This window comes from Fringilla coelebs (genome assembly GCF_963513975.1).
Source record: "Fringilla coelebs genome assembly, chromosome: Z".
Taxonomy (NCBI): domain Eukaryota; kingdom Metazoa; phylum Chordata; class Aves; order Passeriformes; family Fringillidae; genus Fringilla; species Fringilla coelebs.
Window position 1 is genome coordinate 37,943,836 of NC_140031.1, and position 20,937 is coordinate 37,964,772.

Below are 20,937 nucleotides of genomic sequence, written 5' to 3' on the forward strand. Positions count from 1 at the left end.
TGTAGGGACATACATTGAAGCTAGCAACCTATAATAAATTAATCTTTGTATCCTCCTCCAGAATCAGCAGGAGATAGGGAACTTAGAATGAATGAAGAAAAGGTGGTAAGTGAAGTGTCTGTAGTCTCACAAAATCCAGCAATGCAAAGAGTGAAGTCTGAACTCTTTGATCCATTTGTTCGTAGTACTTTATTCAACTAGAGAGAACACTTGAGGCACTAAGCTAGCAATAAAAGACAAAGCCCAACCTACAGCAATTCTTTTAAATTGAAATTCCCAAATTCCCAAAATACAGATAATAGATAAAAGCACCTCTTGCAGAACATACTATTTTAGTATATATACTGTACAGCCTAAGCATAGCTTTCATGTGATGAATGCTAAATATGATTGACTATGAAACAGTCAGATATATTACCCTCCACCTTAACAAACTCAGTATCACAGCAAACAGAATGGCTGGAAGAGAAGTTTAGTGAGACAAGGTCAAAGATGAACAAACCCAAAAGTTAAATTTAGACCTGACATACACCTTCAAAAGGTCAGAAGCTGAATGAAGCATGGCTTCAATTTTTAATCAGCTTTTCAGTCCCTCCAGTACTTCTAGTAGTCTATCAAAGTAAGACTACTAGACTACTAAATATTTCTAAATATATTCACAATTTTGAATATACTTGCACCATTCTCCTCCCTCTTCCAGTATTTTAACACAGTCTTATGCTCTCTTCCACTAAATGCATCTGACTATGAAGAATTTCCTGATCTAAGGCAGATGGATATTTTTGCAAGTAGAGAAAAGCTGGTTTGAAAAATATGTTTATATAAAAGACTCCAATCTGTTCCTTTAAGAGGTCAAGTAATGACTAATTTGTAAAACAAATTTTTTCCAGCCTGAACTTAAATGCACCCAGGTTTACCTACAGGGAAACAGTGATACTTTGTTCCTTTGGAAGCTAATTACAAATAACACCTACTGTCTTAAGTCTGTTTTATCTTAGAAAGATATTCCTTCACAACACAAATGATGTGTGTTGTACTCCATCTTGTTTGAAAGATGACTTAGATGATTATATACTTTTGCTATTTCATTCAGGTCTGTCAGTCAGGATCTATAAGAGGAACTTCTACATCCCTTCAACATCCCTTCAACTGCTGAGTTGTCAAAAACATTATTTTATTTTATTCACAAAACTCAATCTGAGCAAATCTCTACACTTTTCATATTGACTTCAGGGTCGTATTGAATCATTCTGGTTTAGGTAATGTGAAGAGCTGTAACACTAGCTTTTGTTGCAATTATGATGAACTGGAAGAGAAGCTTTGGTAATTTGAAATATTGGCAGGCTCATATATTGTGATGACAATGAAAGCAATTTCAACATATTTGACACTCATACCCTTTTTATTCCAAATATCTTATCTGCTAAGAGAATCCATGCCAAATCTCCCAGGATACAGCACAGTTCTGAAAGGAAGGTGAGGATGAAGGGAAAATGATTAAATGTAACTACATTAAATAAACCTCCCACATTTACATGATGCAAAAACCTTATCTGTTAGTCAATCATGTTAAAAATACAAAAAAAAAAAACCCTGTAAGTGCTATTTAAACTACTCAGCTTAATAAGCTTCATACCTGCAACTCCTTTGTATTGTGGGCATTCCTTTTTAATATGACCTTCTCTTCCACAGATAAAACAACGTTTTTCTCTTACATCTCTGTCTTCCAGGCGCTTCCATTTCTCTGCTGATTGCCTGGGAGTCTTCTCTCTCCCAGTTTCCACTATTACCCTTGCTAGTTTCCTCTTCTGAGGTGTACATAGGTGTGACTTGCCCTCCTTGATTAAATTCTCCTTTTCTGTCAGTTTATTCTGCATTTCTTTGTCCTCTTTGCTTTTCTTCTCCTTCATTTCTCCATACCTTTGTGTGCCTTCATAATCATGACGCCGTCTTAGTCTGTAGGAGCAGAGAAGTGATGCAGAATTCAGAGGCCTTACATTCACACAGAGTCAATAAAAAAACCAAACAGAAAACACATGTGCTGTCCTTAGACAAAATAATTCTTCAGCAGGATAAATAAAGTGAATTGCCATACTTTTCCTTTGACTCTTCTACCAAACAGTGCTCCACTTCATCACTCATGATGTTACATGTATTTAATAATTTAAATTATTAAATTTAAATAATTTACAATTAAAATTGTAAATTGAATTATTAAATGTACATTATTTACAATTAGATGATAATACAGTCCTAAATCCTAATAATGATAACTCAAAAAATATAAGAACAACTAAAAATCTGGCTGCTCAAGTTGCATACAATGGAAGAGAAGAAACAGCAATCAAAATGCTAAAGAAGTACAAAAAAAATAGGGCTACAGTTCTATTTTTTTTTCTGTTTGTACGACTAAACCAGAACTCAGTTCTTTTCTTCTGAAACTGCATAATTACTCTAAAAGTCTCTTCTGTTGAGAGAAGCTTCTAACATTCTATGCGACTTAAAGGTCTAGCAGTGAAGATACACTACCACTCTCAGACTTGTTTCATCCAACAACTTCATACATGACTAGAGAAGGAGACAGGAGTGAAATCTCCAAATCTGAAGATGATACCAGGCTTCTTTAGCAAGTTGGATGTATTGCTAATGGCTAGAAAATACTTCACAAAACTGAATGAAAGGCAAAAGAATGGCATGAGCCCAAGGTGAGCTTTTTTTTAAAAAAAAAAAGTCACAAAAGAAGGCCTGGGGAACTATAGGCTGGTCAGTCTCACCTCTGCCTGGTAAGATCATGGAGCAGATTCTCCTGAAAACTATGCTAAGGCATGTGGAAAACAGAGAGGCAACTGGCAACAGCCAAAACATGCCTTCGCTAAGAGCAAATCACGCCTCACAAATCTGGCAGCTTTCTACAAATAAGGGTTATTGAAATGGTGGGTAAAGAAAGTGACTGACATCATGTACCTGGACTTCTGCAAAGCATCTGACACTGTCTTACAAAATCCTTGTCTATAAAATGGAAAGACATGGATTTGATAGGTGGACCACTCAGTGGATATGGAATTTGCTGGATAGTTTCACTTCAAGCATTGTGGTCAATGTCTTGATGTCTGTGTCAACACCAGCGATGAGTGGTGTTCTTCAGGGGTCTGTATTGGGACCAATATTATTTAACATCTTTGTTAGGGACATAGGCAAATGGATTTAAGTGCACACTCAACAAGTTATTGGATGATTAAGATTAGCTTTAAACAGATACAGGAAAGCACTGTTTTACATATCAGTTAGAACACTTATGGAACTGGTTGCCATAGAAGACTACTAAGGAAACCTAGAGAATCAGGTTCAGAAAAAAGCCCAAAACTAAAAGAAAAAAATCATAAACAAGTCCAGTCCGCAAATGAGCATTAGCAAAGCAGGGCAAGTATGAGCTCTAACGTCTCTTACACAGCAACTGCAGATGCTGAAGGAATGCATGAGAAGAGACTACAAAAAACTAGTTTTCCCTTCACAGACAGCACTCCCTTTTGCAATAAATGGCTGAACAGAGGATTCAAATGTATCAGTGGTTTTACCCCACTGATTTTCATTCTTAGATGCACAATCCCATTTACTTTTCCTCTAATGTTGTATAAAATGTAGCTGAGTATATGCAACAAACTGGTTTTCCCTTCAGAATGCAAGATTAAAAATCCATAGATCTAAGACAGCAGTTTGGATGTTGAGGACACTTTCACATCACCTTCAGCATTCTTTAATTTCAAACTATCATCAGCTACTGTGCTTGCAATTGCTAAAGTGGAGTAAATTTCCAAATTAACAGCACCAACAATGTAAGTTCACAAATCTCTAAAATGTAGTGGAACAGCCACTTCATCCAACATGATGTTAGTAGCTTTTTTTTAAACTTAGTTACAGGAAAGTGCAAATGATTTCTAATAACAGCTTTTAACATAAATAGATTCTAAAAATGGTTAGATTTTTCCATCCACCTTGCCAGTGAGCATAAAGGTTTTTAAGATTTCACTGTTTTTTAGACATGAAGTCTTTAAAGAGCTTTATCTTAACTGAAATCAAAATTAAAGGGTGAGTTTTAAGTTTAGGCATTTCCCAAGAGGAAGAGTGGCAAAAGTCACATAGCCATTCATCTGATGCCAGAAGAGTCGCTGAATATTGGACTTGGCTAGTCAGGGACAGGAAGCATTCTCTTGGATGTAAAACAGGACATTGTTCTCATACATGTGTGCTTATGAAAAGTAATGCTGTGACATTCTTGCGTTGATTTTGAAGGAATTGCAGGGTTCTGTGAACTTGACAAAACCATGCCTTGCTAGGAGCAGCAGCAAAATTCTGGTAACAGAAGATATTAAATAAATAAAAATATAAATGTATACATGAGTACTTTTCACAGTACACAGTTATTCAGCTCTGCTGAATATTTAGATTCTCTTTGACTACTCCTTTCCGGTATAAGGAAGTGGAGAGTCAGTATTGATACTTTAACAATTCTGCAGCAACTCTATCCACCACTGCCAAAGGGGTACTGACACATTTTAAATTAAATTCAGGTTAAGGAAAAAATCTGCAGCATGTACAGGTTTTGTTCAGCATTACTATCCTAATCTTTCCTAAACAAACCTAAGGAAATAAGTTACACACAGATGCCAATACTATACTCACTTTCGTCTCATGGGACAATCCTTCATGAAATGGCCAATTTTACCACAAGTTCTGCAGCATCTATCATTTGGTGCCAATTCTCCTTCTGTTAGAACCTCAGGATCAAAAAAGTATTCCTGTAGAAGAAATAATATATTTTAAATGAAAATCCAAACACCTGGAAACCAAGACAGATAAAAAAGTGTTAAAACAGCAGTAAGAGTTACAGAAAGGAATACTCTTGGGGTCTGTAGCTGAACCCCGAAAGACCTAATGAATTAACTGGCCACTGATCTCTTCTTTGACAGGCAGCCTACTCACCACCAGGTCTGCACACTGTTATAAAACTGCAGTTTTAAGAAATGCTAAGGTGGTTTTGATTTGGATTAAAATACATAAAACTGTACAATGAAACTCTGACTTGACTAGTACCCTGCATACCAAAATATTTTACATGCAAGTAACTTCAAAACAGTATTCAGTGGTAAATCTCACGATTTTTAGAGTAGTATGGAAATTTAAGAGAAAGAGTTTACAGTGAGTGTAGCCATAGTCCTGCAAAGGCTAAGTTATATGCCAAAGAGCTCACACATACTCCTCTTAGAAATAACTCACCATTTTTGATGGGTATTCTTTGGGAAATATTTTTATAGGGGTACCAAATACCCTTCTGCCATTGATAAAAGCCTTCATTATAAAATTTGTCACTGTGGAAGGAAAAAAAACCCAAACCAAAATCATCATTTAAATATCAAACTAGAATGTCAAGTAATATTCAGGACAAGATCTTCACTTTGTAATTGAAATTGTTAAGAGAAGACTTACTTTTTCTTGATAATCCAGCTCCAAGATTGTGGTTCAAATCAAAGGGATCTGTAGAAAATAACATGACAGGCATTCCTCAAAGTGCAAACAAAAGAGTAGAAATTCTTTCCATGAAAATGAAATGGGCAGAAAACAGGTTACAGATTATTTCTAAAATATGCCACTGCATTTTCTCTATCAGAGATCACAGTGATAATAAACAGAGATAATAAAGAGTAATCATACAGAGTTCAATCATTGAAGTAAATATGGTCTCAGCTAAACCTAGTATTTTTGAGAACACCTCAACAGCATTATACGTAATTTCTTTGCCAACGGATTTTGTTAAATCTATTTTTCTGTCATTTACTTCATAATGGAAAGTGTGAAGTTTGCTTTGCAACTTCTTTTCAGCAGCCAAAAAAGCCCTTAAGAATAATGTTTAGCACTATTGAAACTCAATGGCAATTTGGAGACTCTTTCAAAACATGGGCATTAAACAATTTATAATTTAGTAACAGAAAAATAAATAAGCCTTGTGAAAAAAGCAAAATTTTCATGTTAAACAAGTCCTGTATATTCCTGTATTTTATATGGTTTTACCTTCAATTACAATATATTTGGAGGTCCACTGCTTCTTGAAAGTTGTAAGCAGATTTTTTCTCCTGATGCAGATGACGTGCTCTTTAAAATCAAATTCTTCAGTGTAGAATCGGAGAAGTCCCAGCCAGAGTTGCCCAGCAGATTCAGTGTTTTTCCCATAGTCTGGCCAAACAACTGACTAAAATGACAAAAATATTGTTACATTCAGTACTTACATTAAGCATTTTCATTATTTTCATTATATATTTTCATCATTTATCTTATACAGAAAAACAATGGAGTTACACTAGAACACTTCCTTTCATAATTTATATTGATAATCCAATATGGATTTTAACAGTATATTTTTTAGTCCATTAACAACCAAAGTGGACAATTAATAGAACTTCTGGTACTAGGTTTTACCTCTTAAAAAAATAATTTATCAATTCACTTTTAGAGTCTATATAAAACAAAATTATTCAAGGGAATTAACCAGATATGACCAGATATACAGGTGGTAGTAGTTATCTTCATCCAGAGAGACTAAGAACAATTAATCATCATTAACAGCTGAAAATAATTTTGTGATCTATTTTGTCAGATTTTGGAGTTTATTTTTCCACAGATTAATTACAATGAACCATATTCTAAAAGCTTTACAACATAGGAATGGGATTTTCAAAACAGGAGCTACTCCACTACCATTCCTGCATTTGTTCTGGATAGAATTAATTTTGTTCTCAATAGCTGATATAGTCTGTGTTGTGTATTTAGCATAAGAATAGTATTGATAACATTGATAACCCACAGATATTTTAGTTGCAGCTCAGTAGTACCTACCCTAAGTCAAGGACTTTCCAGTTTCCCATGCTCTGCCAGCCAGCAGGTGCACGAAGAGCCAAGAGGGAGCGCTACCAGGACAGCTGACCCAAACTGGCCACAGGGATATTCCATGCCATGTACATGGACTCAGGGGGAGTGGCCAGGAGGTACTTACTGCTGCTGAGGGATGGGCTGGGCATCAGTCAGCAGCTGCTGAGCGGTTGTATTGGGCATCTCTTGTTTCTCCTGCGTTTTAGTTGACTCTCTTTTAATCACTACCATTATTACTACTACTATTATTATTACCATCATTGTAACAATTAAAAGTATGAGGATTATTATTTTATTTTGTTTCAATTAATAAAGTGTTTTTATTCCAACCCACAAATTTTACTTTTTTTTTTTTTTTTTTAAATTAGCTTTCCCACCAGGGAGGGGGCTGGGGGAATGAGAGAGTGGCAGTGTGGTGCTTAATTGCCAGCTGGGGTTAAACCACAATATTCAACCTCTATATTTGGGAACACTGTCTTTAAAAGGAATTTCTATTCATTTGCCAAGCTACAGATAATATTTCCAATTAGCCTGATTTACTCACCAACTCCTCTAGCTTATCAAAGAAATATACATTCCAGCCATCAACCAAAATTTCAGGCTTTTTTGGTTCTTTGTAGATCTGAAAGAGTAGTATTAAAACTCATTAGAAGAGTCTTTCACATTCAGCACTGACATTCTTCTGATCAATACCATGTACAGTTACTCATTTCTTTCCGATATACCATACCTCTTGAAGAACAGGGATGACTGGTGGATTTCTCTGCTGAAGGAAATAAAGCACCATAAGAGTATATGCATAAGATGACAGGCTACCTCGAGATGCATCTCCAATGTCACAAATCTAGAAAAAGAAACATGATTTTTATCTTTCATGGTGATCATCCCTTGCTGAAGGAACTACTGCTTCTAGAATGCCTGAAACATACTTACCTTTGTAAAGACTTTCATCGTGTAACACAGATATTTTACTCTAGGATCGATAGCTGCGTATGATGACAGAAGTCTGGTGTTATGCAAGGCCTACAAAAATGAGAAATTCATGTAGAAAATAAAGAAGCTCTGAAGTCATGAAGAAAATAAGCTGAAAACATGAAAAAGAAAACTCTAAGTTGTGTCCTCAAGAAATACATATGTGAAGCCCTGTGTAGTAGGAATATATATTGAGAAAGGAAGCACTCAACAATGAGGTTATCACCTGCTCTTTTAAAAGCCAATCAGGTTCCTTAATCTGTATGGAAGTGGTACCCAGCAGCATTCACAAAACAATACTTCAAAACAAGAAGCATTAATCTCCTACCACAGTTTCAAAATATTTGGTAAAAGGTAACTACTTGAACCCAGAGATTTCAGTCTGGATCTGTAAGAGCCACCAATGGATACATAAGAAAGCATAACTTCAAGAATAACTTCAAGCATAACTTTCACACTTAGTGGTTGAGGTATCTTCCTCAAGACCCCTTGAGCTCATAAAAAAAACTTCAGAAAGCTTAAAAATTGTCTGTACAACTTAAATTTCCTTTGCTGTCTCAAGGAACAAGGTTTTGAATATTAGAGACATTAAAATAAACTAAAACTGTTTTTAAAAAGTTTAGCCAAGAACACATGGATTTTTCTGGGCTTTGTTGTTTTTGGGTGTTTTTTGGTTGTTTTTTTTTTTTGTTGTTGTTGTTGTTGTGGTTTTTTTTGTTTGTTTGTTTTTTTTACTTTCTAATATGTTACAGTTCAGGCAAGCTGGTTTCAAGCTGGTCTCAAGGCTAGGCAAGAGCCATGATGCTAAGAGGAGTCTAAAAAAACTGAAGTTACTTTATTTTGACTCTCATTTGAGGAAGACTTACAATACTTAAACCACTGTTTCTCACCATTACTGAAAAACTAATAGATTTTCTTAGGAAGGACAACTCGGAAGTCACAACTGTGCAGCTGACTCACTCATAGTCAAACAAACAAAACCAAAAAGGTTTCTTTGAAACATAAAACTGCAACAGGTAATTAGAAACAGTTACTTTTTGAACCTCATCTAAACAATCACTTCAGTCTCAAGAAACAGATTCTCAGTTTTTTGTTACACAACATAAAATAAAAAAGGAGATAACCTTACCAGAGTATTATATAAACTGATGTCTACTTCAAGACCACTTCTGACATGGAAAAATTTGACAATTGGGACTTTAGCAGTTGTTATAGGCAAGACATTTCTTAAACCTAGGATGAAATGTTTTATTACTGAATGGCTACAATACAGTCTTACACAGTATCACTTAACTTCCAACTGTAGCCAAAAGGCTACAAAAGAAAAGCTTAGTTGACACCAAATTTGTATTTCAGTTACATTTTAACACTGATTTTAGAAATTTGTCAAACATGATCAAACTGATAAACATAGTTTATATAAATGTATGTTTAGCCCCCTCAAAAAATAAATAGCAGTCTAAATAAGAGTATAGAATTTCTTTGTAGAGAAATAAGCTTAAGACATAAATGATAGCTCATTACAACTCATTGGAGATACACCAAAACGAGCACTATAAAATTCATGATTTCTTGTAAAAAAAACCCAGGATTCTCATTGCAGACTTGTATCAGAGTATCTTTTACTATCAACTTCATATACAAGTACATAATTATTGAACTGAAGCCTCAAGTCTTAAATCATTGTTTTTATGCATGTAAGTTATAAACATACTATCTGTCCAGATCAGATGTGGTCCAATAACATTATAACCTTGAATACCTATATATACAAACAAAAATAAATCCAGTCACAATATTCAACCCAATCTTACTATCATAAGCTCTTTTATGTTAATTGTATCTTAATAATTTTCACCTACAATGCCCCAGAACACTGTCACTACAGCAAATGAAGTAACAAAACCAGAAACACTTATTTTAATTTTCCAGAAAATTACCTGACTGTTTCTTGAGAACTTTTGCTAAATCTTCAATGATTCTGATGCAATCAAGTCCCTAAGACATTAAGAAAAAAAGCTGAAAGATGTATCCGGGGCAAGTATTTTATGCAAACCTTTATTATGTGCCCTTAAGCTTAAAGCCTTATAATCAAATGTTTCGTGTTATAAAGAATTATGTGAATACAGGAAATTTATCAAAATGGCATATGCAAAATCAACAGCTGGTAATGTAATAATGGAAACTTTTTAAAAGCTGATATTAGGCGTGAAAGGAGACAGATGTTCTTTTCCACTATTTCCCATTCCCAGTTGTTTACACAATCAAGAATGTTACTTATCTGCACAAATAGAGCTAGAAATGCAGAATTTGGGAGAAAACTGGCTACTTCATTCTTATACTCATCCCTAGGGCAACAATAAACACCCCCAAAATAATCTGCCTCAGTGGTACCTTAGTATTTCCTTCTAATATTAAAAGCTTTTCTAAAATAATTAATTTGTTATGCTAGATACACAATATAAGTAAATTCTGCATTTATTTAACCATAAAACCAAAATCTTCTCAACCTACCTCAGCAGTTTCCAGACCATCTATTGTCATACAGATATCAAGATCACTTTGTTTGAAGCCAAAGCCATTTTTTGAGGAGCCAAACAAATCCAGCTTCGTTCCTATAAGGCATGGGTTGTATTACAGCTATTTATCAACAAAAATTACCAAATTATATATAACACAGAATTTCAAATTGTATGTATCTGCAAACCATTGCATGTCTTCTAATACAGGCAGGAAAACATGACTGTATTTCTGTAGTGCATGAAACTTTCTGATCAACTGCTTACGAGAAAAAAATCTCTACTATTATTGATTCAAATAAGCAGACTGACAAATCCAGAAACGAGTTAGGTTTTCCAGCAATTACACAGAATCACAGAACAATGAGGTTGGAAGAAACCTCTAAGATCATCGAGTCCAACCTATGCCCCAACATCTCAACTAGACTACAGCACCAAGTTCCACGTCCAGTCTTTTTTTAAACACATCCAGAGATGTTGATTCTACCACCTCCCTACCACCACTGGAAGAGCATTCCAGTGCTTTATTATTCTTTTGGTGAAAAATTTCTTCCTAATATCAACCTCTACCTTCCCTCACGTAGCTTGGGGCTGTGTCCTCTGGTTCTGTCAGTTGCTGCCTGGTGGAAGAGACCAACCCCCACCTGTCTACAACCTCCTTTCAGGAAATCGTAGAGAGCAAAAAGGTCACCTCTCTAAGGCTCCTCTTCTCCAGGCTAAACAGCCCCAGCTCCTTCAAACATTCCTCATAGGGCTTGTGTTCCAAGACCCTCACCAGCCTCACTGCCCTCCTCTGGACGCACTCAAGCATGTCAACATCCCTCCTAAACTGAGAGGCCAGAACTGGACACAGCACTCAAGGTGTGGCCTCACCAGTGCCAAGTACAGGGGAAAAATGACCTCCTTGCTCCTGCTGGCCATACAATTCCTAATGCAGACAGGATGGCATTGGCCTTCTTGGCCACCAGGGCACATTGCTGGCTCATATTCAACCAGGTGTTGACCAGAACCCCCAGGTCCCTTTCTACCTCAGCACTGTCCAGCCACACTGTTCCCAGATAGTAATGTTGTAGGGGATTTTTGTGGCCAAAATGTAGAACTTGGCACTTGGAGTTATTAAACTTCATGCTATTGGACTCTGCCCATCCATCCAACCCATCTAAGTCTCTCTGCAGAGCCCTCCTTCCTTCCAATCAACACAAGCTCCCAGCTTTACTAATGAAGGACTCAATGCCCTCATCCATGTCACCAATAAAAATATTGAACAGAACTGGCCCCAGCACAGACCCCTGGGGGACACCACTGGTGACTGGCCACCAGCTGGATGCAGCACCATTCACCATCACTCTCTGGGCCCAGCCATCCAGCCAGTTCCTAACCCAGCAAGAAGTGCTCCTGTCCAAGCCGTGGGTTGCCAGCTTTCCCAGGAACGTGCTGTGGGAGACAGTGTCAAAGGCCTTGCTGAAATCTAAATAGACAACATCCACAGCCTTTCCTGTGTCCACCAGATGGGTCACCTGGTCACAGAAGGTGACCAGGTTGGTCAGACATGACCTACCCTTCGTAAACCCGTGCTGACTGGGTTTGATACCCTGGCCATTCTTGTAGATGCTGTGCGATAGCATGCAGTATGAACTACTCCATTATCTTACCTGCTACTGAGGTCAGGCTAACTGGCCTGTAATTACCAGGATCCTCCTTCCTACCTTTTTTGTGAATGGGTGTCACACTGGCCATTTTCCAATCATCTGAAAGCTCGCCAGTGAGCCACGACTCATGATGGAGAGCAGCTTTGCAAGCTCATCTGCAAGCTCCTTCATCACCTTAGGATGGATCCCATCCGGTCCCATGGATTTATAGATTTGATTTAATTAACATATCAGCATGTAGGTTCAAGCTGACATCTGACTGAAAAATGCTTTGTACAGAGATTCTCGGGCTAAGGAATATCCCTGGCTCCAGCCAAAAAAAATTTTCTAATTTTAAAAGACCATGAACTGAAGTCCAGCTATTACAGGTAAGAACTCCAGAAACAAAAAAGGAAAAAGAAAATCAAATGCCTCGGTTCTGTAAATAGGCCAGATCATGTGCCTATATTTTAAGATATTCTAAGCCCAGCAAGTTTCAGTAGGAAGTACTAAAAAACCCTTGTTATTTGTAAAGCAGTTACAAAAATAAGTCTGATTAATAAAGTTAAAATAACAAATGTGAAACTATTCCGCTTCTGCTTTGATTGTGTCTTCCTTAACTTGCCATTGTTCCTTCCTACTAATGTGTGCTATATATGAATAAATAAAAAATTCCAAATTTAAAAAAGCCTAAAAGACTTAGAACAAAAATTAATGTAATGAAGTATTCCGATGCTGAGCAACAATATGGGTTAAATATTCAAAACTAAAGTGTTTATGATACTGAAATTATGTTTTCTTGGAAAACACTCAAGTATGAACAATCAAAATATAAATATGAAGTTAGAATGGCCTAATTACCTGGGAAATCCTGTCTAATGAAGATTTCCAAGCTTTGTCTTATATGTTCCCGAGCGTGATCTTCTACTATATTTGGAGCAAAATCATCTTTAAAAAAAGAAGAAAAAAAGACAACAATTTAGGCAACTACTCTTTAGGAAGAGCAAAGATTCAAGTAAAAACAGAGAGGGGTTTACAGTGGGGCAGGGGAAGGGAAAGAGAAAGAGAAAATTCACATGTGAAGGAAAGAAAGCAAGGATGAAGTAGAAGAGAAATACCTGCTCAAAGAAAAACATTAATTAGACAAATAATGCATTTTGTCTGGTCAGAAATGGCGAGAGAGAAAGGAGGAAAGTTGGGTCACTCTGAAAAGAACAAAAGTGGAGAAATGTTACAAAACAACATTTTTTCACTATTTTTTCTAGAATACTGAAGTCTTTTTTTTAATAAAAACTAAAAGTTAAAGAAGAGTTAACTAATTCAAATCAGACAAATGCAAAAGCATCAGTCAAAAAACTCCACCCAATATCAGATTCTCAGAAAATGTATTTTCCTGTATGAGTAAACAACCAGCCATTTGGAAGAAAAATCTAAACACTTTCTAGCTCTCTAGATAAAAACTACTCAGCAGTTCTATAAGAGCCATTACCATTAAGCCAAATCGTAGAATTGTATCTAAGAGTTGGAGGCAATGTAGGAAATAAACTGTCACCTTACAACATCATTAGTCTGTGGGTATTATGGTATTTTTCAGATTCTTTTTCTATGGCACAATATTCAAAGGAAAAAAACTTACGGTAACACTGGACACAAACTTGATCTAGAATAACTGAAAACTTGGGTGGCAGTGGTGGCAGTGGGTCCAGCTCAATTTTCTTGAAGTCTTCTGGACAATCATTCTTTAAATGACCTTCCCGTTTGCACAAGCTACATACTACTGTAGGAGACTGCATGAACAAAAAGCAAGATTAGTTTTAAAAACTATAGTACTTTAATAAACTGGAGCAACACTTTAATCTAACTTCTAACACAACACAAGCAATATGTTTGTGCTTTGATACAGGTTGCTTACCTTGCCCTTTGTAAATGCTTGTTTACTGAATTCATAAAAAAGTTCAGATTCTAAGCACTGTTCTACTGCTGTGGTCTCTTCAGAATGGCTTCCCTTCTCTGTAAGATATTCTTGACTCAAATTGTACCTCAGAGGTCCACCTACACTTTCTTTGAATTGTTTCTTTTCATATTTATGGGGGATGGAAAAATCATCATCTTCCTCTGACAGTGCATCATCATCTCCAGATCCAGTGCATGTGTTATCTAGTTCACCTTCAGCTCTGATGGCAGCATTGCATTCTCTCTGATTTAGAAGAGTTGGTGCTTCCTCTTCTTCCTCTTCATCATCTGAGTTAATCATTTGGGATATCTGACTCTGTGCTGAACATAGGAATTTTTGTGGGGATTCATCCAATTCATCAGTACCTTCAGTGCTACTATACTCATCAATGTCGATTTTATCATCTGCTATACCACTGCACTCCAAGCCAAATTCATCACTCTCTGTAAGTGCAGTGTGTTGAAAACCTTCTAAGTCTGAAATCCTACATGCCTCTACTTCATGCTCATTCACCATAACAGGGAGTTCTCCACTGTCACTGTCTTCATCAATTGTCTGCTCAGCAGCCAAAACAGTATGCCATTGTCTTTGTTGTTGCTCATGTTCTTCTTCTTCCTCCTCTTCTTCATCTTCATTTTCACTCTCCGTCTCTTCACAACTAGGTTTAAAATCCTCATTATCTCCAGAAATAACTTCCTCAATTATGCAGTCTGAGTCTTCATGGGTAATTCCCAGATGACTTATATCATCAGCCAATTCTTCTTCTGTGAAACTTTCTGAGCCATCACACAATTTTGAAGGACCAATTTTATGTTCCTTGAGAATATGTGTATCCTCAGTTATGCTATCATCTACTATGGCTCTGTTTGTTCTACCATCCAAGTTTTGCAAGTCAGAATCTTCATGCTTTATACCATCTTTTCCATGGTCCAGCACTTGGGATTTCTCCTCATTTGCATTTGAAGAGGGCATTTTGCTCCATTTTGCACTTTTTTTGTGAGGCAAGGCAAAATACTTGTAAGTTGCTCTAAGACAGTGAAGAACATACACATACACTAGTTGGCTGTTCAGAGTTCTTGCCACATTCCTTTTGACTGAATATGGGTCTAGTAGAAAGAAGAAGTGAGCCAGCAGTGAAAGAGTTAATTTCTTTAAAAAAGAATACACTTACATCCTTACAGAGTCTAAATTGCTAGGAACTCTTAAATATTGAGTAGGGACAAGATCTACAAATTCTGCTGAAACCAATTTTTTAGTTCACCTAATTATTTCTGACAATGTTTACAATAATACCCAATAGAAATATCAAATTGATTTTTTAGAAAATATTCTACTATAACCAGTCCAATATTAAAAATTTCTAAGTTGTAACACTCAATATTAACAGCCAAGTCAGCACCTTATAAAAATTAAAGTTACAGTTCTTTGAAGTTTGTTGAGAGATATTTATATACCTTCCACAGCAATGCGCTTTTTAGGCCAGTCCTTTAATTCACGAGACACTGGTTCCTTGAGTCGTATGCTAATAACCAAATCAGCCATATTGAACTCCAAAGCATAGAAACGAAGCAGTTCAAGCCAGAGCTGACCAACAGGTGCTGAACACTGCTGACCTTCATCAAATACTAAGGGAACCTGTCAATTACAGAAGAAAACCGTAAATAATGTTTAGTACACAGGCGTTTAACTGTTTTACTGCTACATTTCCTTTATGTCATCTGTAATCTACTGTGGCAGAATTTATCATTGGTACTCGACTCCTGCAATTGCAATAAAAAGTGCAATTAAAAAGTTGGAAGACTTTAGTATAAAGCTTCAAAGTGAAAGAATGAAGCAATGGTAAAGAGTAGCATTAGTGACAATTGCTTCTTTAAGTGTTAATGCTGTAATTTATAAATTTCAAAGAAAAACACATATCTCATGTCACAGGACAGAATGGATTATACAGCCAATTTTTTAGCAAAGTCTAGGCTGAATTGTTTACTCTCACAACATGCAATCCCATCATGATACTGTTTCTTACAAAGTTGTTATAATAGGAATAATTTGTAAGAACAGTTCAAAGCAAAGACAAAATATTTTTCATATGTTTAATCTAATTCCAAGATAAAACTGCTCCAACTATGTAAACTATACTATCCCACACAGATTAAAATTCAGGGTCTTATCAAAGAGCTTGAAATTACATCTATTTTCCTGCCAGCTCCTTAGCACCAAGAGCTGAGCACAACAACAGTTGTGTAATCTCTTAGTTCAGCTCATGGTTTTGAAACACAAGCACAAAACTGAAATAGAAGATTGTTCTTTTTTTGAGAACAGCAATGTCTGCTAGACTACTAGAGAAACAAATTAAAAAGTTCAGACCTTGCCCCTTCTAGGCGAGGTTTCTTGTGGCAAATCAGAATCATCAGTAGGGTTATGCTCCCAAACCACAGCATCATTCTTGACTTCTCTCAGATGAAAATTACTTAATTTGTTTAATGAGAATCCTCCAATCTAGAGGAAACAAAAAAAGAAACATAGAGCTAAACATCACGTGAACTTTAAATTTTAGTCCCCACACTGCAGTAGACCGAAGTTTAAAAACAGCTGTTCCACATCTAGAATATGCCCCAACCTTTTTCTCTCTTGTCTCGATAGGTCTCTACAAAAAACTCCCAAGTGCTCCTGGAAGGGTGCCCTGGTGTCCACACTAAGGAAATAGACAGTGAGGTGGACTGAAAACTGAATGAATGGCAAATCCCAGAGGGTTGTAATCAGTGGTACAGGGTCTAAACATGGGCTTGTCATTAGGGGGCATCCCCCAAGCGGGGGACACTGGGCCCAGTGTTGTTTAATTTGTTCAGCAGTGATTTGGACAAAGAGACAGAGGCCTCCTCAGCAGGTCATGATGACACAAAGCTGGGAGCAGTAGCCAATATCCCAGAGTGCAGCCTTGACAGGATGGAGAGATGGGCAGAAAAGAACTGTCTGAAATTCAACAAAGGCAAAAGCAGGGTCCTGCACTGGGGAGGAATAACCCCAGGCACCAGCACAGGCTGGGGGTGGATCTGCTGGAAAGCAGCTCTGTAGGGAAGGACCTGGGGTTCCTGGCGGACAACAAGCTGTCCATGAGCCAGCAGTGTGCGCTGGTGGCCAAGAAAGTTGTCCTAGAGTGCATTAGGAAGAGCAGTGCCAGCAGGGTGTGGGGAGTGATCCTGTCTTTCTACCCAGCTCTGGTGAGGCACATCTGGAGTGCTGTGTCCAGTTCTGGGCTCCTCAGGACAAGAGAGACATGGAGCTCCTGAAGTGTGTAAAGCAAAGGGCTACAAAGATAATTAAACAACTGGAGCACCTCACTTGTGAGGAAAGGCTGAGGAAGCTGGGCTTGTTCAGCCTTGAGAAGAAGCAACTGAGAGAGGATGTCATCAATGTTTGAGTATCTGAAGGAAGGGTGTCAAGAGGATGGATCTAGGTGGTTCTGAGCAATAGGACAAGAAGCAATGGGCAGAAACTGATGCAAGATGTGCCACCTGAGTATGAGGAAGAACTTGGGATGTAGCTATGTGGATTGAGTTCTCAACAGTCTGGAGGAAAGGCTGAAGAAAATGAGGAAGTAAATTGTTGCAAAATGCATTATTCAATGCCCACCTCCCCTTATTCACAGAAGGGGCAACAGAGCACTTAATTCAGTGACTACGATTGTGAAATGCCACCTTACAGCTAGGCATACTAAAGTTAAGTGTAGTCATTGAATGATAATGAATTCACACATGAATTCACATTCCTAATTCCTGCAGAAATGGCTGGTTTATGGCTTGCTCAGAGTAGCATAAAACTGACAGATTATATACCACCACAAGCAACTGGTCCTCTCATTTAAACTACTCATTGTATTAATACACATACCCATGATCCTAAATAGACTGGCAGAAAGGGCTCTTTCCTCTGTTGTAGAAAGAAAATAACCATTAAAGCGAACACATAAGGTGACAAGCCTCCCTCGTCTGGACGATCAACACAGCATAACTGTAAAAATAAATTGTGCAGCCATTAAAGCTTCAAGTGATACTATGAAAAATATTGTTTTAAATTACTTTTCAGAAGTCACTTTGAATACTACAGAAACTCAGATATCTTAGAGCTCTTACCAGATGCAATTTTTTCTCAAGGCCTGCATATTTAATGCAGTTACTACCACACTACCATAACATTTTCAGTGTAAAAGCCATGACACAGACTGGCAAAACAGACAGCATAGACCATATTTGCAAAAAATGATAGCTCTTTTTGCATAGCTACAGTACAAGTCAGAAGTTTTTCAATTTTTAATTAATATTTTAATTGCAGACACATAAATTTTACAAGTTAATTTCCAAGATTGTTTTCATCTACAATAGGGATAAACAGTTTTTCATGATGGATTAAGTTTATGAGAAATTAGCAATTCCATCTCATATACATTCCTCTGACTAGTTTAGCAACAGAGCAGGATACTTACACCATGCATTCCATGGAATGAAGCTTAAAATTCCACTTTTAAAATTTAGTGGAACACTATCACACACAAATGATAATAATATAAATTATAAAATGTACAATTTATAAAAACTTATGTCCTTATTTAAACTCTTTTTCCAAGGGCTGTTTCAACAACCATTTTCTAAACCATAACTACAGGCATAATATCAAAATTAATTCAATATTTATTCACAGATAAGGAATACAAATAATTCTCACCTTTGCCCAGTACCTGAAGGCAACCACTAAAGGTACGATAGTAGGTTCCAGCTTTCCAAGTGCAGCCAAATGGTTTGTTGTCAGACAAGCATTCTCATTCCCTGCACTCACTTTACAAATAAGGCCACTAAAATCCGAAAAGAAATGAAAGATCTTGAAGGTTTTGTAACATGGGTCAGATAACACCTCACAGAACAGTGTAGCAGAAGGCTGTAAGGAAAGACTTGACAGCCTCTCAAAGACAGTGTCTCTGCATGAAAAGCAGCATGCAATACTTATTTGATTTATAGTTAGGTTGAGAATATATGCATTATAATTTTCTGTACAAGTGTTTTAAGATACAATTCAAATTTAAGTGTTTTTTCTAATATTAATTTACCGAATTGAAAAAGTTATAGTATTAAATTTCCTTCATGAAACAAAAATGTCTTCCCACCATCAAACAGTTTCTATGCTGATTTCACACAACATAAAATATTTTTAAACACTGAAAAATCAAGGTAGCACCAAATAACTGGTAATATCTTTATCAGTAGCTGTTTATAGAATGTTTCATGAATCTTAATTGACATTCATCAAATGGGCAAAATAAAATATTTTTCACTTTTCTCAAAATACAAGCGAAGCTAAGCAAACTGTTCTTATCCTTACAGAAATCTAGAATTTAATATGGTATGTACACTACCTGTAAGAAAAGAAACTTTCTGCTTAAGCAATAATCCCAAATGGAAGGGTAAGGGTACATGCTGGAAGCCATAATGGTTGAAGGGGTTGGGAAATACACAGCTGAGGACAGAACAACCCTTACCCTCTTATTCTAGGCTAGGAATGACTTGCCCATGAGTGTTAGTTTGTGTTTCAAGATCCATGGAACTGTAATAATTTAGTACAGAAACGTCATTTATCAGGTGGTAATATAATTTACATTGCTATATACTATTAGAACACACAAAGTGACAACCGAGACCTTTGCTTTTCTCTGCACACCACCACTGGTACTCTAGCATGGAAATCTGCATCAACTTCCGTAAAAGATTCTAAGTGGGAAAAAGAAAAGAAGTCACATTAAGCATGATGTTGATATAAAAATACGTTGAACTGGATGCAACTAGAGGAGTACAGCTAGAATTTCAGCTTCTAATATAATGACTAATATTGAGAAAAATAAAGTATATGTGATTTATGTGTTTCACATGTGATAGGAAGAATATGGTCTATACAATAAGGACTGTAAGGAAAACACTGAGAAAAACCAGAACTTTTCAAAATTCATATATGCACAGTAGGTAAAATTACGGAGGTATATTTTTTTAAGAGCTGCCTTCAGTATTTGAGGCATGCAGAGAGACCTACAACACCTATGGAACAATATTAGTGTGAAAAATAAAAATACCAGACTGTTACATCACTACTATACAGAAAGAAACCTTTTCCCCTGGTTATCTGACAATCTTTTATGTAAATATAGAACAGGCTTGCTGACATGATGTCCTTTTGCTATGCTTTTTCTCTTCTTTTTCTTCTTATTCTTTGTATCATTCATCTGTCAGCCACCCTAGTCCCTTCTCTTAAGGGTGCTGATTTGATCCAAACTAGACTTATTTTTTGATACCTTTTGAAAACTACAGTTTCACTGAGCCAGGAGGGAAGGAAACTGTTAAATAATTTTAGATACTTTACTCAAAAATTCTGAAAAGACAAGATTTTTGTGATGTTACTTAGCCAACACCTAATATCACTGAAAATTATCTTGCTTTTGCCACTGAGGTACTTCAAACATCTAATACTCTATCCCTGGATCTTCTCACTCACAGAGAAGACTCTGCCCAACACATTAATGCAAATATTACTTGCTCTTGTGATACAATGGCAATCCTAACTTCTTACGAGATCTGAGTCTTCTTCCTCTAATCTAACTTAAAAATAACCCCATTCTCAAAAACCATAATGATCCAGACAATAAAATGCACATGGTGCCACTGAGAAAATCTAGGTCAGAAAACATACATGTTTTGAACCACATGATGTGGTTCCCGAACTGTGGGCATAAAGCAAGGCAAGAAAACAGTGAAGCTATATTTTGCAATCTGCATGAAAAAGAACCGAGTTTTCATGTGCCCTACCCAGTATTTTCACTTTTTTTTCTTGTCTGCATATGCTTGAATTGGTTTGAGTAAGTGCAGCTTTTTAAAGGATCTTAAACTTTACTTCCTTGTATTAATGC

The 20,937-nt window shown here is 36.6% G+C and overlaps 1 protein-coding gene across 2 annotated transcripts in view; it reads right to left on the minus strand.

Annotated features, from left to right (window-relative positions):
* The window catches only part of TUT7 (terminal uridylyl transferase 7), a 35,123-nt gene that overhangs the window by 3,714 nt on the left and 10,472 nt on the right, over positions 1 to 20,937 (minus strand). The window contains exons 8-27 of one of the 2 annotated variants that reach the window (XR_014616949.1): positions 19,681 to 19,750; positions 18,714 to 18,840; positions 17,883 to 18,002; positions 16,359 to 16,490; positions 15,449 to 15,629; positions 13,953 to 15,100; positions 13,677 to 13,827; positions 12,902 to 12,988; positions 10,408 to 10,508; positions 9,834 to 9,891; positions 9,023 to 9,126; positions 7,855 to 7,944; positions 7,652 to 7,765; positions 7,466 to 7,543; positions 6,067 to 6,244; positions 5,485 to 5,532; positions 5,275 to 5,366; positions 4,681 to 4,796; positions 1,637 to 1,956; positions 1,398 to 1,465 (exon numbers count right to left, since the gene is read on the minus strand). Coding sequence is in view for 1 of the 2 variants with exons in the window: in XM_084225811.1 (XP_084081937.1) it covers positions 1,637 to 1,956; positions 4,681 to 4,796; positions 5,275 to 5,366; positions 5,485 to 5,532; positions 6,067 to 6,244; positions 7,466 to 7,543; positions 7,652 to 7,765; positions 7,855 to 7,944; positions 9,023 to 9,126; positions 9,834 to 9,891; positions 10,408 to 10,508; positions 12,902 to 12,988; positions 13,677 to 13,827; positions 13,953 to 15,100; positions 15,449 to 15,629; positions 16,359 to 16,490; positions 17,883 to 18,002; positions 18,714 to 18,840; positions 19,681 to 19,750 (3,315 nt within the window). In the remaining variant the exon portion in view is untranslated. The remainder of the gene's footprint in view (positions 1 to 1,397; positions 1,466 to 1,636; positions 1,957 to 4,680; positions 4,797 to 5,274; positions 5,367 to 5,484; positions 5,533 to 6,066; positions 6,245 to 7,465; positions 7,544 to 7,651; positions 7,766 to 7,854; positions 7,945 to 9,022; positions 9,127 to 9,833; positions 9,892 to 10,407; positions 10,509 to 12,901; positions 12,989 to 13,676; positions 13,828 to 13,952; positions 15,101 to 15,448; positions 15,630 to 16,358; positions 16,491 to 17,882; positions 18,003 to 18,713; positions 18,841 to 19,680; positions 19,751 to 20,937) is intronic. The other variant, XM_084225811.1, reaches the window with a different exon arrangement.